A 13,389-nucleotide genomic window follows, 5' to 3' on the forward strand; every position below is an offset into this window, starting at 1 on the left:
AAGTAAAGGGCAAGTTTAAATAAAAATCATGTCAATGTAATATCTTGCCAGAAAGTTGAGATCCACAAATATGAGGATAAATTTACAAACTTCCCTTTCACATGATACCACCTTCTACTGTACTTTGCTTTGTCTGTCAGAAGATGCCCACCTGCATGCAAACTTTCTGTTTCCTGCCTGTGATTTCCTGAAAACTTCATGTTTGACTCCACACCCACACACTTCTGTGCCTTCTTTTAGAATATTCTTCCTTCTCTTGTTTTATCTCTGTCTAGCTAGAGTTCCTTATCCTCAGTGTGACCCCCTGATGTCATGCATCCCTCCCTCAGTTAGAGACTGCCGTTTACTTAAATTCTGCCCTGCTTCTTGGCATTGCGTACAAACTGCCTTGTATGCTCTTTCAACTCCCTGTGACAATCTCTTCTTTCTACTTCTAGACTGCAAATGCTTTAAGGGTATAAGCCAAAAAGGTCACAGTAATAGGATAAGAAACAAGAAACAACTACCAACTTTATGAAGAACTAAGTATCTGTAATAATGCTGGTTCGAAACTGTAAGTTGAAATACAAGATTTATTCTGAAATATTTAAAAATTAAGAATTACTTTTCTTTGTTGCCTTTTATTCTGTAATTATCAAATTTCCATGGTTACCTATTTTGCTATTCTTTTTTTTTCTTTCTTTTAACCATTTACAGCTTGTGCCCTTGAGAATATCCATCTTCTATTCTTTATTTTAAGCACCCTGCTCTCTCCTCAAGTTACCTTCAGTTTTCAAATACAGGTTGAGTATCCTTTATCTGAAATGCTTGGGACCAGAAGCATTTCAGATTTTGGATTTTTTCAGTTTTTGAAATATTTGCACATACATAATGCGATATCATGGGGATGGGACCCAATTCTAAACACAGAACTAATTTGTGATTTATATACACACAGCCTGGAAGTAATTTTTTAAAATATTTTAAATAATTGTGTGCATGAAACAAAGTCCATATACATTGAACCATCAAAAAGCAAAGGTGTTACTACTATCTTAGCCACTGATGTAGGTAATCTGTGGTTATTTGGCATCACCCTCATTCCTGACTCTGAATTTAAATGCTACTGATAAGCAATCATTTTCCTACACTTACTCATACATAAGTACTTAAGAGTAAACAACATGACATACCACTATTACAGTAAAAAAATAATGTGTTCGGGGTAATTAGGCAGCACAGTAGCATCACCAGAATACCTGTATCAGCTGTTAAGCAACAGCAGCTAAAGGGGGGATGGGAGGATCTTTTTTCCCCTTGGGGATGCTGAATAAACTGTGCTGCTGTGTTTGGACTGTGATCTGTTATATGAGGACAGGTTTGGAATTTTCTACTTGTGGCATCATGTCGGCATTCAAAAAGTTTTGGATTTTGGAGCATTTTGGATTTGAGATTTTTGGATTAGAAGTGCTAAATCTGTTTCTTCTACCAGTTTCTTAAAGAACCAGGCCTCTACTTTTCCCCAAAACTTCAGAACATTATGAATATTACAATTCCAAATCAAATTTCAGGTAGTTCTATTTTGAGACGGAGTCTCGTTCTGTCGCCCAGGCTGGAGTGCAGTGGCGCGATCTCGGCTCACTGCAAGCTCCGCCTCCTGAGTTCACCACATTCTCCTGCCTCAGCCTCCCTAGTAGCTGGGACTACAGGCGCCCGCCACCTCGCCCGGCTAGTTTTTTGTATTTTTAGTAGAGAAGGGGTTTCACCGTGTTAGCCAGGATGGTCTTGATCTCCTGACCTCATGATCCGCCCGCCTCGGCCTCCCAAAGTGCTGGAATTACAGGCGTGAGCCACTGCGCCTGGCCAATATTTCCCTTTTTAAACAAAAGCCAGGTATATTTCTCCTTCCCGCCTCTTTCCTCAATTCCAGCATTGTTGAACGCCACTTCATCGAATAATATAATTGTTGCTTTCCTGATGTTTTCACCCTGAAATAAGAGGAAGCATCATATTTACTTTTTCTTTATATAGTACCCTTTTGATTAAGGCTTATGATGTGCCAGGCACCATTAAGCTGTGTGTGTCAATTCAGATTTCAAACTTCTGCCCCATCCAGCCTCAGTGTGCCTTCTCTGTACTTCTTGAATGAGACACCAAACTCTCCCTTTGCAGTTCCCTTCTCACCTCTTCAAAAGGCTTCTCTAGCTGTGCTCTTTGGAGTAGCTCCCAGTTGTTTCCTAGTTTTCTATTAAACCACTGTACTTGTGTCGTTGATAGCACTCACCTCAATTTTTTATCATATCACCTCTTGGTTAACTTGTTCTTTGACATTTTCTGTGGAGAATGTAAGCTCTATGAGAGCAGAAAGACCAACTTTTTTCAACAATGCATTTTTCAGTGCCTCACGCACTATCTGACACAAAGCAAGCACTCAAATTTCAGTTGAATGAATCAATGAATGAATGTAAGATCTCATTTCATCTTTACCATGCAGTAAAAAGGTAGGTATTGTTAATATCCTTGTTTTACTGATGACAACTTGCCCAAAGTTACCAATTCTTATCTCGCAGTTTGCCTACAGGTGTGCGACTTCAAAGCCCGCTTTCACTCTGGGACTATACATTTTATCACTTTGAATCAAAGCGCATACTTTTAATCACTCTGTCATACCTCCTGTTCAGCAGGAATTGGGACTTCGCTTTCCTTACTTTGATAGCCTGGCTGCGGTGACTTCTGTGGGACTTCTCTTAGATCATAGGTTCTCATTTCAGTTAATTTAACATCCAGTTGAATGCCAGGGCTTGGGTTATATTTCCCTCACACCTTTCTTGTCATGTCAGCCCTTTTGCAGTGCTACTCATTAGCTTGATCTCTTTCCTGCGAGTTCAAAACCCTTGTCTTCATCACTCCAGCAAAGCATCTCCTCCTCCTTTCACAGTATGTGTCTAAACACTCTAGGGCCTCTTCTCTTTTTCTACTTTTCCTTCTGGCTTCTCAAAAGTTTCATTATGTGATCTTTACCGTCTTTCTTGTTTCCTGGATGTCAGCATATTTGAGCTCTAAAACACTATTTTTGTTCATCAGGTTTTTATACTATAATGTGATTAACATCACTAACACTTTCCTTTTATACTTGTGGAATCATATCCTTCTGCAGAGATATTCCCAAAAAGTGACCCCCCAATTCTGGTAATTACTGCCATGAATACCATTATAAATGTATCTTACTTTAGATCAATAGTATGTAAATCAGTGTCATATGTTACCATTTACCCCATGTTACAGAATATTAATTCTTCTTTTAATAATTCTGTCAGTAAATTAAAGTTACTTAAAATTTGAAAACAATTGTAAAAACAAGCTTGACTTTTATTATTATTATAACAGATAAATTTAACGTATTTATCTCAATCTGACTATTGAGTCAGATTCTGCATATGATAAACTTAAATCTAATTCATCAATCAGTGCCAAAAAATTCTTTCTTAGGAGAAGTATATGAAAACACTTACGAAATTACTTCAGATTCTAACTCCTGTTGGTATTTCAAAAATTCCTAGTAAAGGCATATGCATTTCTACATTTATTTCATCTGACATACGTATACATATTTTACATTGATTCCTGATTTAAAAACAGTTTTATTGAGAACCTAGGTTTTATTTTTAAAAGCCACATATATTTGACAGGGGTACACAGAGAAGCTTGATAATCTAAGTGCCATTCTGGAAGTTGGGAATATCAAAGACCTCCAAATCAGCATTCATTTTTTAAAAAATAAATGATAACTAAAGTAGAAAAATAGAAGTGTTCAGGCTGGGTGTGGTGGCTCACACTTGTAATCCCAGTGCTTTGGGTGGCCGAGGCTGGAGGATCACTTGAGCCCAGGAATTTGAGACAAGCCTGGGGAACACAGTGAGACCCTGTCTCTACAAAACGAACAAACAAACAAAAATCATCAAATTATCCAGGCAGGGTGGTGCATGCCTGCAGTTCCCACTGCTTGGGAGGATCACCTGAGCCCAGGAGGTTCAGGCTGCAGTAAGCTGTGATCATGAGTGAGACCCTGTCTTTAAAATCATCTTCACTTTCTTTCTTTTATAATAGTCCAGACAAAGACAAAAATGTGAGAAAAATGGCAAAGTAGCTAGTAAGTGTTACGTATGCAAATAATTTAAAAGAAAATGGGAAAAGCAGGGAGAGGTATTGGGAGCAAAAATTTAACTTGGAGGAAAAAATGCAGAATGATGATCTAGTAATGGGATAATCAGCACTCTGAAGGCGGCTCATCTGTGGTTTGTCCACTTCACTTACGGCAAAGCTTAAAAGAAATTAACCTGGAATGCTGGGATAAGGAGGAATTCACTGCAGAATTGAAATGAGAAGATGGTCCTGATGGAGTACATTGAATTTACACCATTGAAGATTTTCATGCAAAATAAAAACAACACTATCAGTTTTAGATGCTACGCCCTGAATGTCACCTTGGGTGCCAAGTAACACTCATGAATGACTTTCCCTGGCCTTAAAGGTATGTAGCCAGTTCTGAAACCAGAGAAAAGTTATTAAAAAAAAAAAAAAAACCCACAAAACCAAGGAGGTGAAAATAATGGAGTGAGGAAGGGATGGTAAACTATTAGGGATTTAAAATGCCTCAGAAGCAGGTTGTCACAGACTGACTCAAAACAAAGCTATTAGAAAGAAGTCAATGAGCCTTGAATTGTAAAGACTCTATGAATATGTCAAGTTGTCCTCAACATAGGAACAAAAAAGGTTCAGGATGAAATAACATGTCTGTTTATCAGTAAAGTATGTTAACACAAGGTCCTTGAAGAAAAGTAATAATAATAATTATTATAGAAAAACATTAAAAATACCTTTTTAAAAAAGTTCTAAATCTTGTGGCAATCCAACACTATTCAGAATTAGATGGAATTTAACCCACCCTATTCAGAATTAGGTTCTAGTTGTGGTGAAATTATTAGGTTTGTTTAGTTGACAATTCTTTGAAATTTGGGGTATATCAAGTTAATCAATACTTTGCCTTCTATTAGGGTTAGATGATTCATTAATAGCTCAATGACAGCATTCCTTGCAGAAAGCGTGCCAAAATTTTGAAAATCATTCATTAATAATGCACATACTGACAGAATGGGTATAGGTAAAGGTGGACTTGTTTAGGTTGAAGAATTATTAGGTGAACTATAAAATAAGGCAATGCTTTACTGCCAGCACTATGAATCTATCAGATAGTAATTGGATGCACGTGTTAGCAGCAGTAAAAAGTCACTGTCCAGTTGTCCACCTTACATGGGAATCTACTCTGAGTGTCTTCTTTGATTTATTGTGCCAATTAGAACACAGCGTTCAAAGAAAGAACACAACTGATCTGATTTAAAAGCAAGGGAGCCTTTAAAGCCATTATTTTGTGGGTGACCTGGCTCCCTTTTAGATATCTTGAAACTTTCTATTTGTGTAAAATCTATACAAATTAAGTACTGAGTTTTAAACTGATTCTGTACAATGTCAACATTTTGTATTCATTAATTCAGTATCAGGGTGTCACTGGTGGCTTTCCAAGATGCGGGTATATTTCCTTTCGCTAATTTTAAAGGTGCATTTCTAAGCTACTCTTTGTTATACTGACTGAATGGCACAGATAAAGGTAACATGCACTGAGAAGAAAGAGCGCTGATTACAAAATAATGTTTTAAATCTGGAAAACAAAGTAATAAACACCCTTGGTCAAATGTCAAATGTAAATTATCTTAGATCATTGCAATATACCATGAAAGATTTAAACACTTCTGCATAAATGACTTGAGACAAAATGAATTTGATTACATGTCTATATTGTGATAAAACTATATTAAAATTATATAAACATGAATTGTATATTCCATCTTTTCTATAAAATAAAATAGATTTGTTATTTCTGGAAGGAAAATTCTAATATTTTCCTTACTTATATTAAGCAAACATCAACTATTAAGGTTGACAGATGAGGGAACAGTAATACTAAAAATGTCATCTGAATTACTCTTGATTGCAAAGTTTGCAAAATTAATGTTAAGATAGATTAAAATCACTTTGAACTAATACACATATATTACTCTTCTTTCTGAAGCATAATAAAGAAATATCATTTGCACTACAATGTCGGATAAGCATATAGACATTAAGGCTTAGGAAAGATGTAGTTATTCACAGGCAGCTCATAAATGGGAGGAACATTAGTTCCATTTCAAATGAGCTGTCAAATTTTTTTCAACATTTTTTTGGCTTGTGGAAAGTTAGACATTTGGATAATAAATGGGGTTTGCTTCTGAACATTAAAGTAATTGTATAGAAATTTAAAGTGTTCATTCATGTTCTACTATAAGTTCTTTAAATTCTAAAGAAATGCAGCTTTTCACTCTAAACTGGATAGTATAAATGTAGAAGAAACTATGAAGACAGTGGAGTTTATTTGATCCTATAAGACACGCTTCTTCTACTTCTTTTTCTTTTGTTAAAATTCTGTGCCTAAACATCATTTTGAAAACACTTGCTTTTAAAGAGTCATTCACACCTTTAGGTAATAGGTTACTGAAATATCCAAGACCTAGAATTTGGTGTCTCTGAATTCTCATGCTCCAATATGGGCATGTAATTCCTGACAACTGTTTCCTTAGATTTCTCCTTGTAGGTGGTTATAAATCAGGTTTATGAAGAGGAAACTCTCTTGAATTGTGCATTTTTAATAGATTTATGATAAATCCATCAAATTGGAGGTTCCATATGGTAGAAATGCAGTAAAGGTAACAGGACAATGTCATGTAAACATTAAATACAGTGTCTTCCACCTTCATAAATCCTCAATGCTCATGATTAAATGCTGCCGGTTATAAATTATGCAACCAAATTCTAGAAACAACCACAACTGAAATAAGATACCAGTGGAAGTCATAAATTGTCTATAGTTTTTCTTCACAGAAAACTCTTGTGTCATTATTAGGGGATAATTTTTGAGTTCCTATTTTCCTCAACAATTATTTTTTCTCACTTCATTTAGCTTCCTACAATAAGCTCTAGTCCTGGTTAAAAAGTAATAATCCCAGACAATAATCTGTCATTTTATATGGTAAAGTACCTTTTGATTTGCAGGTTTATTTTAAAATTTTCTTAATATGTATAGCTTAAGTCTCTAAGATGTCGCCCTTTTTAGAATCATATATCAGAAGTTTCTACAACAGTCCAGCTTCTCACAGGTATTTACAATCAAATTATTTTATTACACAAGGCAACAATTAAACATTTGGCCCTCAGCTATAAACAATTACTATATAAAATGACATTCATGGATTTTTCTTAAATAGTCATGTATTCCTAATGACCTCTGTTAACATAAGTGAGATTGATGTATGTGAATTTTGTATGTATCCGTAAGCAATTATATTCCCAAATATCAAAAGAGAGAGTTTACCTAGCGAATACACTAGCCTTGTTTGATATCATGTGGCCACCTGCAATGACACGTTTAATGTATTTGTTTTTCTGCAATTGTCATTTTATTTCTGTTCCAATTTATTTCCAGAGAACGGTGTTCACAGCAAGAAGCAGGTAAGGATCTGGATAATTTGTTTTTTAGAGATCTCAGGTGTCCAATTCTAATAAATTGATATTAATGTTGGAAATAGCATAAAGGTACAATAAGAAAGGAGAGATACAACCAATAGGCTGGGGCTTGAATCCTGGTTCTGCCCATTTCTAGTTGAATGACCTTGGACAATTTACTTTTTTCAGTATTAGTTTTCAAATTTGAAAAATATTGATAGTTATAGGACTATTATGATTATTGAATGAAGTGTGTATTTAAAGAGAAAGCATATACAGCATACTCTTTACATATTGATTTCTCTATTGCCTTCCATACTTCTTTCCTAGAAAGGCCCAGGAGCCTTTTTTGTGACTTTTCCTTTCTGGAATATCTATTCTTAATTGTCTCAAGTTTAGGTATACATTTTCCTTTCACTAGATCCCTCTTTTCTACAAATGACAACCATGGGAGAAGCTCACAGCTGTTTTACTCACATCCAGAAATAAGTCAACTGGTCCAACTTGCAAGGATACCTAACAGCTGTATCCAGCCTTTCTAAGAGGTCAGAACTAAAGCCGAGTGGTAAGGTTTCAAGGGCAAAGCTCAAGATGTAAAGAATGATAAAACAAAAACCTCAATGAGCCTACACATATCTAGTGACAGATACACCACAGCTATTCTAAATTATTCAAGCTTTCTCAGACTTCTAGCAGGAGAAAAATAATTCATGTCTGCTCTCTTTATTCTACTCTCATATCATGGCAAAGAAGCAAACAAAAAGTATAGCACCCCCCCTCAAAAATTATAATAATCACCCATATAGAGAAGAACTTTGTTAGTATATGCGGTCTTTTTAGAACCATCTAATTTCTGGGAACTAGCTTTGAAAGTAGAAGTTAAAAATGATTTTGCAATACTTATGGATGATTGTCTTACTTTCCTTTTGCTAGCATTCTGCTGGCAAAAAGCCAGTAAAACAGTTTTTTAATTATCCAGGACATCAAAAACATATAACCTTTTAGATAAGCTGTTACTGCAATTTAGCAGCAATAATACTAGGGTCAAAAGTAACAAAGAAAATTAATCTTCAAATAAGCAAACCTCAAAAGAACAGATTTGTGTATTGAGAATAATTAATAACTTGTTTAGGCAAATATTACTGAAATGTGGTTTATGGAAAAGGAACTGACACTCTTCAGAGGTTAGAGATCCTAGTATTTAACAAGCTACCATTTAGTGGACAGCTGGTGGGCTACCCTGTAGGCATGGCAAAAATTTGTTCACATGTTATTATGCAACATTTAGACAATATCTTACTACCATGTAGTTCAGCTGAATCAGTCCAGTTGGAAATTGTAGCAGCATTTAGATTACCTGGCCACATGTGAAATTAAGGCTTTTTCAATCTCTAATTTTCACTTGCTATGTTTTGACACAGATGTTCTTAGAAAGCCTAAATTATTTATGATTTGACAATATTTAGTGGAGTGAACCCCTCCCCTTTCACTTTTAACCATTGATTAAGATTGCATTACCATATAAGATATTTAGTTTGTCATTATAACAAATAATATATGCTATCACACAGAAAATAAAATATTAGTATATTTTGGACAGTTAGGATGGAACTTTTCTACACCCCTTTTATACAATATATATTGTATACTTTTCTTCTTTGCAGGTAGTTCTTATTGTAAAGATGAAATTCAGTTTCTACTGTGGAAATCATTTTACTATGCAACTAATCACACGTGATTATGATTCTAGAAAATAGCAATTTAAGTTGTGTAAACTAAAACAGCAGATTTGTTCTTAAGTCATATTATAAAGACCTTTAAAGTATAGCACAAACATTTGTTAAAAAGAAAAAAGTTTGCTCAAAGATAACACTCTGAGACTTTATCATATTCTTTTGAGTTTCCTCCATGAAAAATAAGAAATCAGTCCATCGGAATTTCTTTTTTTTTAATTTCCAGCTCACTCTGTCTAGCCCAATGTTTGGATACCTTCTTCCCCATCCTCCTAACTGAATGACACCACAACTATTTTATTTTAGAAGAAAATAAAGTTTTTAAAATTTTAATCAAAAACCTTAAAGGTTATAAACATAGGATCTAATGAATTCAGGTAACAAATGACTTTTAAGCAAAAATAATTGTCATCATTATGACATTATTTCAGCTACTTTCTATGAATCAGGTAATGTAGTACTTAATTATCTCTAGTATGAAACATAAAATGAAACACTTTAAAAGCACTTCTACACGTATTTTTATTACTTATAAACATATTGTGAATTTTAGTAAATAGAACCAGTGGCTGAGGAGGAACAGAAGTTAATGTTGAGTGTGTGTGCATCCCCACAGAAGAAAACTAAATTCTTAATTATTGTAAATTTGTATTCAAAAATAAAATGCTAAATTCTGGTCAACTGTCATTCCCATTAGTACTTGGTACTTTCTAAACCAAGGAATCTTTAAATGCTTGACTCATGTATTTAAGTTAGCTGAAAATCTATGCTTAGAATTCCTGAAAAACGAACACAAAAATGTCTCCTTTAAAGGTGACTTGGAATTTACCACTGAGATAATGCCAAATGGTCACTAAAGATGTTTAAACACCATTGTTTACTGTTTTCAGTGTGCCATTACAAAGTCTTGGGTTCCTTTCACATAATAATCAACAGGGGATGAATAAGTCTCACCACTTGAAAATAACTGAGAAAGGAAGTCAACAGAGTAATTTGGCTTTGCTGGGTTGATTCAAGAAGAGACACAATATCCACCCCTCCTCTTCTAGTTCTCTCTCCCTCAACCAGCCCACACCCCTGCAAGAAAGAAGTAAGGGAAAGAGAGAAAGAAGGAAAGAGAGAGGGAAAAGGCAAGAACAAAATCTATGGATCCCAGGCATAATTTACACTGAGGAGAAAACGTCACACTGTAGGATAAACTATAGCCATGGAAACAGACTTATGACTTTTACTTTGAAAATAAAAGAATGACAATGAAATTTGTGTGAGGTCTGTGTGAATCCAGCCCCAGATGTTTACAATGCTGTAGTAGTATGGCTCTGCAATATGAGAGGTTTCAGAAGAAACAGTACAACAGGACACCACGAAGCAGTGCATACGCTATTGACAATGCAGACACGAGCATCATGTTACCAAGAGAGAAGGCAGGCAGAAGACAAATAGCAGCGGTGGTGCCTGAAAAGCTAACTTCATGGACTGCAATCACTCAAACTAACATAAGGGACGCAAAACAAAACAAAACAAAAATCAAAACCAGAAAAATGCTTTTCCCTCATATCTAGAGGTGCTGGGGTGAGGGGATGGGGGTGGGGAGAGAGTGGAATTGTTTTTTCTTTCTTAAATAAAGTTCCCACAAAGCCCCTATAATTGACAGCGGATGATTATTTTCAGCTTGAAGAGCCTGTCCCAAACTTAACAAGATTTCCAGGGAAAAGAAACAAAATGTGTTTACTTGAGCCATTTCCAGAAGGAAGGAAAGAGAGCTCTTTGGAGGAGGTGGGAAGGGCGGTGGAGAGAGAAGAGGGGCATCTTTGCTCTGCAACAACTCTCTTGAGCGCCCTGCGTGGTCCAGCGAGTGACAGGCTGGAGGGAAGGGGTGTACAGGGCGGCAAGGGGTGGGGGATGTGGAGGGAGCGCGCTTAAGGGAGGCGATGCGGCAGCACAATGTATACACGCGGCGGGGGGGCGGGTGGTGAATTAGTGTGAAAGTATTCCACTTAATCATTTTACAGGGGTTGGGGACGTAAATATTTAGCTGGCCACATCTGGAAGAGATTTTTTCCCCCCCGTGTGGGCTGGGGGTGGATAATTGGAAGGAGGGGAGCACGCATTTGTTACTTACTGTACGGGCAGTTCTCCTTCTTGGTCCCGCTGACCTTCCCGTTCTTTTCAATCTTGAGAAAGTACTTGGTGAAAGAGAATAGCTTTCTCCAGCGGACATCTCCTTGAAGGTGATTGTAGCTCCGCACATGCCTTCCCGCGCTGGAAGGAGAGGAGAAGGAGGAGGAAGAAGAATTGGTGGTCTCTGGTGACACCATGTCCTGGCCAAGAGCTTGGCAGGTGACAGGGACGCAAGATACCAAGAACAGCAACAAAAAGCAGCAGCAGCAGCAGCCTGGCAGGTGGGGAAAGGCTGAGGCACAATGTGTCAGTATCCATTTCCACATTGTACTGAAACTCTCGGCACTGGAAATTGTCTCATCAGAAGGAACATACTGGAAGGGTAAGACCTGGTGCAAGGCAAGGAGAGAGTTCGAGGTGGTGGCTGCTGGTTAGCTCCCTCTGGGCGCGGATCTGGCCAGAAGTGAATGCACCAACATCCATAACTCCTTGGAAAAGCCGGCTGCCTCCCCTCGCTCCTTTCTGGGATCCGCTGCCTGAGCCTCTGGAGCCTCCCGGTGAATGGTGGACGTGGGTGGCCGCAGAAGCAGGAGCTGGTGGTGGCGGTGGTGGTGTTGGTCACGGCGCTCTTCGCTCCCCCAGGAGTTACTTTGTTCTCTTCTTTGCTCCTTTCTTCACCATGTTAGATGCCAAAAAGGTCTGAAAAACAGATGACAGCACGGTGAACAAAACCCAAGGGAGGTGGGGTGGGGAATAGGGGGAGATATTTGCGCCCTTCTGCGGTTGGCACCTTCTGGCCTCTCTCTGCGGAGCCCCAGCCTGCGAGCCGCTTCTACAAGTGTATCCCTTTGGAGTTGTCAGAACTGCAGGCAGCTACCCAGTCGCCGTTGTTTTCTTCCCTCTCTTCCCTTCTGTTTTTAGTGGTGCCTGCCGATTTGAAGGCTGCCGAAAGCCACTTTTTGTTTTGGGGGACGGCGGCTGATGTTTTGTATGGCCCTATCCCCCACCCCCTTCCTTTGGAAAGTCCGCTTGTAAACAGGTTGAAACCTGGAGTCTAAATGTCAGTGATTCTAAGCCAGAGGTGGGCTCTGCCTCTGCTGGTCAAACCTCATTTGCAGGGGTGGAGAAGAGGGGGGAGGGGGTCAACCGGCGGTGGGACATCTGAAACCCTACGCTGCTGGGAACGCCAGGGAGAGGGAGGGTGAAAGGGGCAGAGAAGGGGGTGGGGGAGCAGGGGAGCGAGGAGAGAGCGCGATGCCTTTGCATCCAGCTTGGGGGCTGCCAGGTCCCTTCCTCGCAGCTGCTCTTGCGGCCGCAGCCGCCGCCGGCGCCTCTAGCTCTGGCAAATTCGTTGCTAAAGCGTCCTGCTCGCAGCGCGGGCCACGGCGCTGACGGTATCCTCCAGCTTTCCGAATTTTGCTGTCTTCCAGCCTGAACTAATCCCTTCTGGGGAGCCCCTTTCTCACTTGTTTTCCAGCGTAGGATATCCTCCCCCCCACCCCCATTTCTTTTGGCAGTGAAGTACTTGAGAGCCACCTGGAGCCTGATGCTTGGCTGACTTTTTCCCCCTTCTCACTCCGAGAAGAGGAGAGGGCTGGGAGAAAGCAGAAGATGCTGAGGATTTTAAACCCTCCAGAGCAGCAGATTATAAACTGATCGGAGCGAGCACAGAAAAGGAAGACATAATTAGCGTCCTTTCCTCCTCTGCTGCCAGCTTCCAAGGAGGTCTCCTCTTTAATGAATCACTGATTTCTCGCTTCCGTTGCTGAAGTAAAAAGTTCACACTTTGGCCCTTTCTGCCTTTTAAGCTCAGGGAGATTTATCGTCACCCTTAGAAGTTGCCTCTCTCTTGGCGCAAATGAAATCAGGGACCCAAATAACCGATTTCTAATTGCTAACATGAGCCCTTCACTGAATCACGCGTGCACTTCAAAGCAAACGCACTTTATGGCGATCGCAA

The 13,389-nt window shown here is 38.6% G+C and overlaps 1 protein-coding gene across 1 annotated transcript in view; it reads right to left on the reverse strand.

Annotated features, from left to right (window-relative positions):
• The window catches only part of FGF10 (fibroblast growth factor 10), an 84,885-nt gene extending 72,107 nt beyond the window's left edge, over positions 1 to 12,778 (reverse strand). The window contains 2 exon segments of the mRNA NM_001193950.2: positions 11,431 to 12,128; positions 12,220 to 12,778. Of these exon segments, the coding sequence (NP_001180879.1) occupies positions 11,431 to 11,755 (325 nt within the window). The 5' untranslated portion in view covers positions 11,756 to 12,128; positions 12,220 to 12,778.
• Between the last annotated feature and the right edge of the window lie 611 nt (positions 12,779 to 13,389).

This window comes from Macaca mulatta, chromosome 6 (genome assembly GCF_049350105.2).
Source record: "Macaca mulatta isolate MMU2019108-1 chromosome 6, T2T-MMU8v2.0, whole genome shotgun sequence".
Taxonomy (NCBI): domain Eukaryota; kingdom Metazoa; phylum Chordata; class Mammalia; order Primates; family Cercopithecidae; genus Macaca; species Macaca mulatta.